This window comes from Excalfactoria chinensis, chromosome 2 (assembly GCF_039878825.1).
Source record: "Excalfactoria chinensis isolate bCotChi1 chromosome 2, bCotChi1.hap2, whole genome shotgun sequence".
NCBI classification, from domain to species: Eukaryota; Metazoa; Chordata; class Aves; order Galliformes; family Phasianidae; genus Excalfactoria; species Excalfactoria chinensis.
The window spans coordinates 104,819,653-104,826,211 of NC_092826.1; the positions used below are offsets into that span (position 1 = coordinate 104,819,653).

Here is a 6,559-nt window from a genome sequence, read left to right on the forward strand (position 1 = left end):
CATGCATGCTTCCCTGAGATGTAACAATTTCCCCATCCACTCAAACCCAAGATAACCAGCTACCTGGAGAAGTCACCACTCAAACAGTCAAAAATTCGATGTTAAATCATTCATATGTTTTTCTCCACATAAATACTGAGAATTTAACATATATATATCTTTAGTACAATGAGCCACAGTGGAGCAAGCTAAGAAAGCAGACCCTGATTTACGCTGAGAAAGGGAAGGCTGCTCCTGTACAGCAAAAAAGATCCTCTTACCACACTGTGAGAGTGTACACAGCCACACACCTAATCTGTTCACACATTTTCCTGGCTCTTTCTTCCCATAGCTAAATGAGAGGTCACTCCATAGAACGCAACTGGAGCATGGCAGGGTTGGGCAAGTGCCTACCTGTAAGCGTTTGGACTGAAAGATCGGTTGTGCCGCATTCAGCACCTTTGCAGCTGGGAAGGGGCTGGGGCTGGAATGAGCATTGCATCCACAAACTCAGGATGCGTTCTTTCACTCCTACAGCCCTGGTCTGGAGGCAAAGAAGAAGCCAGCAGCCTTTGGTCCCCGTTCAGGCTGGTAGCAGTGGCAAAGGCATCGAGCAGGGAGGAAGTGATGCTGTGAATAGTTCGGGCTGTGTGCATCTCCTGTCACTGGTCCATTGAAAAGTTAAACAGGAAAATGACAATGAAAAGGCAGAATCATGGGAAAAGGGAACGCAAAATTCGATAGACATCGCTACGAGCTTGAAGGGGAGAGACTTAAAAGGTCAGAGAGCAAACGGGAATGGCCACAATCACCAACGGGCGGCTGGAAGGTATGGTGATGGACGCCAGTTTGACCCACAGGTCAACAAACTGGTTTAGCTCTACCTTCATCTGCACAGAGCCAGACAAGTTCCCGGCTCCTATCAAACAGCTCAATGCCCTTATCTGGAGGGGTTTAGTAAAAGGAAATAAATGACCAAAAGGAGCTATTCAGTCTTCAAGTGCCGGGTTTTGCTGCTGAAAGAAAGAAAAAATGTGTGTTCTTACAGATCCCAGAGCAACACAGCAGCTCCTCCCAGGGAAGGATGAGTTTGTCACTGCTCCGAAACAGAGAGCTGGGCTCCCAGCTGGTGGCATTTGGTGGCTGTTCCTTCAGAGGGGATATTGGAGAAGTGGCACTGGGGCCATTCGTCTGTTCCCTTTTCATCTGGTGCCCATAAGGAATAAAGTAGCAGGTAACACCGCTCCTCACTCCCACAGTGGGAATCTGGTGCTGGTACATCACTGCATTTCCACATTAAATTAATAATAATAATCGTAAAGAGAGGAAAAAATGCAGAGCAAACTGTTGCTTTGCTTCTGTAGAAAACTTTGCAGGCCCCCGATGGCTGCATCTGTAATGACAGACATTCAGAATGCAGCTCAGAGAAACTCGAGCAGAGCAAATCCTGGTTCCAATGCACCTTAAAAGTGCCTCCCCAGCCCTATACCATGCACGGCTCCCAAGTCTCAAGTGTACTGGAGCCGAGTAGCCTGCTTGCTTTTGCTCCATGTTTTAATGCTGCTCTGTAGGACTGTCACAAGAAAGTGCTTCCCTATGTCTTCACAGACATCTCTCTTCTATGCCAGTTCCAAGCTCTACCCCAATCTCTCAGCACACCGATGGTGTGAAAAAATGAAGGGGCCACATTTCCCAAAGAGAACAACACATTCTGCCTGATAAGGTGCTTAACGTAATGCTCTTGGGATTCACTGCCAAAACCCAAACACTATGCTTCCCGATCAAGCAGGAGGCGGCAGGTTTAACCCTCCCACCCCCCCACCCCGAGCTCTTTTTAAAGAAACGATTCTCATTCATATTCTGGCATCACATCAGCCTTTCTCAATGTGAGCAATGATTCTAAAAAATTAATAAAAATAAAAATAGAAAAGAAAGATGCAAGCAGTGTTGACGCTTTTCCTTTAGTTTCCTCTTCTAGCGTGCCAAGCAGAATTGCCAGTGAGCACCTGGTGCTGCTCAAGAAGTGGCACAGAGTACAGCGGGGTTCAGTTCATTGCGTTTCCCCTATGGAAGAAACTATCTGAGAGCTGAGTGTGCCACAGGGCTCAGAGCATGGCACTGCCCACCATGGTGGAGTGAGAAAGAAGAAAAGCAAAGAGCTGACTGGGATAGAATGTTCGCTCTGGAGTTTATTAATACCATTTAAAATATTACAGATAAAAATCAATTACATTTCATGCATTTAAAATGCAAATCTAAAATGTTCCAGCGAAGGGCTTTCCATTTCAATGTGAAATATCCAAATTATTTCAACATTACAATGAGACAATTAGTTTGCAGCAGGGCAAACCGCTAATGTGGTGTCGGGAGTGTTTATTAACATTTATCAATATTATTTGTCAGGAAATACACATAGGCCAACGTTAGTTCAGTTTCACTCGGACAGTTTATTAATACATGGGTCGTGGCAAACCCACTTCAGGAACTAGAGGAGAACTCTCACTGTGACTATACCTGAACTGCCAGCAAATGCAAATAAGTACATGCTCCATTAAATTAAATGTCATTCAACATTTATCAAATATTGTTTGCTTAATTACAGTTGTATGCCTACCTAAATTAATATTCAAGCAAAACCTATATCCTGAAGTGCGCTTTGATGGACGCTTCAGGAAACGAGTCCAGAAATAAAACTGAGGAGGGCTGCGCTGGTAATGTTTTCTGGTGGCAGGAAAAGAAGTATTTAAAATAAAATAAAATAAAAACTAAAAAATAAAAATAATAATAATAAAAATGCTCGAGTGTACTTCAATATATTTCCCAAATATTTACTGGAAGTAATGTACAAGAAAAATACTATACAAAATCGTCTCCTGGACAACTGCACCTCACACCGATACGTTGGTGGAGTCATTGTTACTAATCTAGAACGATTCCCCGTGGTACAAACCTAGAGGTTCTGATGTATTTTACAAACATTTCACTTTCTTCTCCTTCCCCCCCACCCCGGCCTCCCTCTATTTGGCATTTGAACCGCAGCTCCGCTCACAACCAACGGTGCTTCTTTATTCGTAAGGGGTTTTAAAATAGGGGATTTGAAACCTAATCGTTGTCAGCGGGTTTCGCGATTCCCACTCAAGCGGGAACGATCCAAATAATGATCCAAATGCACCGGAAAACGCAAAAACGTTTGGATGCGGGGAGGTAAATGACTGCAAGGGGGGAAAAAACAAAAGAAAAGAAAGAAAGAAAAAAAGAAAAAGAAAAAAAAAATAAAAAAAGGAAGAAAAAAGAAAAAAGGGGAAAAAAAAGAAAAGAAAAAAAAAAAAAAAGAGGGGAGAGCACCGTGTCTCTGAGGTCTCCGGGAGCAGAAGGGCTTTTGGCAATCACCGAGACGAGGGAGGTCCCGACGGGACGGAGAACCGACGGCGGGCGCTGCTCTCGCAGCCCGGCACGGGGCCCCCCGCCCGGGAAGACCCCTCCGCCCGACCGCGGCCCCGGGGCGCCGTTCCCGGACGGAAGGGCTGCGGTTTCCAGCGGGAGAAACGTGGCTTTTCCCACGGTGCGACCCGACGGGGGGTCCCTAAGGGACGGGGAGGGCAGGGGAGGCGGCCCCCGGCGGAGCTCCGCCGCCCGCCCGGTGCGGTGCGGGGCCGGAGCGCGCTCCCCACGGGGCCGCGCGGGTACTTACGTGTCCGTGTCCCCTGCGCGGCGCTGCGCGGCGCCGCCGTCACTCGAGGCCGTTGCGGTGGCCGGGCTCGGGGGGCGGCAGCAGCTCCGGGGAGTGGCAGGGCGGGCTGCCGGCCGCGCTGTGCTCGCTGTCGGTGTCGCTGCCCTTCTTTCCGCCGGGGCCGGGCCCGGGGCCGCCGCCGCCGGGTCCCCCGGCGCCGCCGGGGCCGCTGTGGGTCTTGACGTGTTTGCTGAGGTGGTCGCTGCGCATGAAGCGCTTGTTGCAGACGGGGCAGGCGAAGCGCTTCTCGCCCGTGTGGGTCCGCAGGTGCCTCTGCAGCTCGTCGGAGCGGGTGAAGCGCTTGCCGCAGAACAGCCAGTTGCAGACGAAGGGTCGCTCGCCCGTGTGCCAGCGCAGATGCGCCTTCAGGTGCGACGTCTTGCCGTACACCTTGCCGCAGCCCGGGATGTGGCAGCTGTGCAGCCCCTTGCGCCGCAGACTGGCCCCCGCCGGCCCCAGCCGCTCGGCCTCCTGGCAGTTGGGGCAGTCGCAGGTGGCGCGGCCGGAGTAGCGGCGGGCGGAGGAGCGCGGAGAGGCGGAGAGCGGCGCGGTGGGACCGCCGCCTAGCATGGAACCCCCGGCGCCGGCCAGCGGCGAGGGGGCAGAGTCCGGGTAGGAGCCGGGCAGCACCGGCTTAAATCCGTCCATGAGGTGCTGCCCGGCGGGGCTGAGGAGGTGCGAGGAGGCGCCGCCGCCGAAGGCCGAGTGCCCGAGGCCCGAGTAATCCGAGTTGTAGCCGCCCAGGGGCGAGTGCAGCGAGGACTGGAGGCCGCCGGCCGCGGGGTGCAGGGAGCCGGGCAGCGCGGCAGCCCCGTTGGGGCTCTGCACGTCGATCCAGCCCGCGCCCACGTCCCACCAGCTGGAGGCGCCCGCCGAGCCCACCTCGCCTGCCGCCAGCCCCGGGTGCGAGGGCTTGAACCACGACTCGTAGGGGTGCGCCATGCCCACCCGCGGGTAGATGCCCTGCAGCCCCTCCACCGACGCGTGCACCTTGGAGATGAAGACGGGCTGGTGAGCCGCCTCCTGCCCCGCCGCTCCGCCGCCGCCGCCTCCCCCGCCGCCGCCGCCGCCGGCGCTGCCCGGAGCCTGAAACACGGAGTAGTCGTTGGCGAAGGGCGAGCTGGCGGCCGCCGCGCCGCTGGAGGTCAGCGAGAAGGCGCTGGAGCCCGGAGAGCCGCCGCAGCTGAAAGAGTCCGAGACGAGCGCGGCCGCCGCCGCCGCCGCCGCCGCCGCTGCCGCCGAGGAGCCGTTCCGCGCCGCGCCCGCCACGCCGAAACCCGGGAGGCCGGAGCCCACTGCACCGCAGCTGCCGGCCGAGGCCGAAGAGGTGGAGGAGGAGCGTTTCCAGGGGTGGAAGCCTTTGCCGAAGGAGGACGCGCTGTCCGAGAGGGCGGACGGCGAGGGACTGGGGCTGCCGATCTTGTTGCAGGTCGCGGCGAGCATGGCCAGCGGCGTGGAGCCAACCCGCGGTTCCTCCTGAGGGCACAGAGGGGACGGGAGCGTCCCGCCGGCGTCAGGCACCGAGCTGCACCGCCACCCGCCCGCCCGCCGCCCCGGCCCGGCCCTGGGTCCCGCGGATCCGCTGCCGGTCCTCCTGCCCCGGGAGCTCGGGGGAAAGAGAGGGGGAAAAGTTGCTTCTTGTGCCGCGGCTTTGATATAGCTTAAAAGCTGCCACCAGCCCGGAGGCGGCGGCTGCGTTCGTGCCGTTCCCTTCCCCGGGACCCGGCGCTTCCCGGTCCTCGGGGCAGATGGGGTGGTTCGTTAGTAGTGAAGCGCCGGGTTATTAAAAATAAATAAACTAATAAATAAATTGAAAAAGGCTGCCTTAAAGAGCCTCGCGTACCAACCGTAATTAAATCTATCCATCAATTTAACATCTGTACATCTGTACGTACACACAAGTTCAACATACCTGCTGGACACGGCGGGCTGTGTTATTTTAAAGGGAAATAGAAAGCCACAGTCGGTTGCAAATTAGAAACTGCGGCCGACAGAAGCGGCGGTGCCGGGGTTTCCCTTCCAACAGCCACATGTGCGGAGAAAGGCCGCGGTGCGGGCACAGAGCGCAGCCCGGGCGCTGGGGGCTGTTCTTACAAATGCCCTTAAACCTTTTCCTGCTCGCTTGCAAAGTGACTCTGCCCCTTTTCCCCCTCTCGCTCTTTCTTTTCTCCGAAACTCACTTGTACTTAAGTTAAAAAAAAAAAAAAAAAAAAAAAAAAAAAAAAGGGAGGAAAAAAAACCAACAACAACAACAAAAAAAGTCTCAATAGAGGAGACTGATAGCCCCGGTCAAGACAGGGGTTATTTTAACCCCCTCCAATCGACAATAAAAAGAAACTAATTAAACCAGCAAGAGAAAAAATCCTTAGACTCACCCCTAGAAGTGAAGTTGCCATCACACAAAAGTGCCCTCCTCTCAGAGGATCTTTTTTATATTGATAAATCAGAGGCAGTGTTTTTTTAGAGGTGTGCAATACAATGCTCAGTTCCGCCCATTCCACCACAATTGTAGCTCCCTCGCCGGCTTTGAAGTGCCGCTGAGCCGCCGCCAGCCAATCCCCGGCCCCGCCGCGCCGCTCGCCGACGTGACTGCGTGAGGTCATCAGCGCCGTCGAGCACGACCCGGCCCGGCCCGGCTCGGCTCTGCCCGGTTCGACTCGGCGCGGCGTGGCGCGGCTCGGTTCGGTTCGGCCAGGCTCGATCCGGTCCCGCGGCTGGAGCGGTTCGCCCCGCGTGGGGCCCCGACGGAGCGGACGCCGCCCCTCGTCCCGCAGCCCCGGGAAGGGCGGGCGGCCCTGAGCCGTCCTCGCTCGGGCTGGTTGGTCCCGGCCGCCCCTTCCCACCCCTTCG

The 6,559-nt window shown here is 55.4% G+C and overlaps 1 protein-coding gene across 2 annotated transcripts; it reads right to left on the reverse strand.

The window, feature by feature from the left end:
• Positions 1-3,709: 3,709 nt before the first annotated feature.
• On the reverse strand, positions 3,710-6,220 carry SP8 (Sp8 transcription factor). 2 transcript variants are annotated; one of them, XM_072329684.1, is made up of 2 exons: positions 6,085-6,220; positions 3,710-5,185 (listed from the first exon to the last, which is right to left on the reverse strand). In XM_072329684.1, the coding sequence occupies exons 1-2, from the start codon at positions 6,103-6,105 to the stop codon at positions 3,710-3,712; spliced, it is 1,497 nt and encodes a 498-aa protein (XP_072185785.1). In that variant the 5' UTR covers positions 6,106-6,220. The 2 variants fall into 2 exon arrangements, with proteins under 2 accessions (XP_072185785.1, XP_072185786.1); XM_072329685.1 differs by lacking the exon at positions 6,085-6,220 and adding an exon at positions 5,622-5,717.
• Between the last annotated feature and the right edge of the window lie 339 nt (positions 6,221-6,559).

Excerpts from the sequence above, each read along its gene's own strand:
- SP8 (XM_072329684.1), bottom strand. The coding sequence starts at position 6,105 with ATGGCAACTTCACTTCTAGGG. Across the intron at positions 5,186-6,084 it reads TGGCAACTTCACTTCTAGGG|GAGGAACCGCGGGTTGGCTC; the intron begins GTGAGTCTAAGG and ends CTGTGCCCTCAG.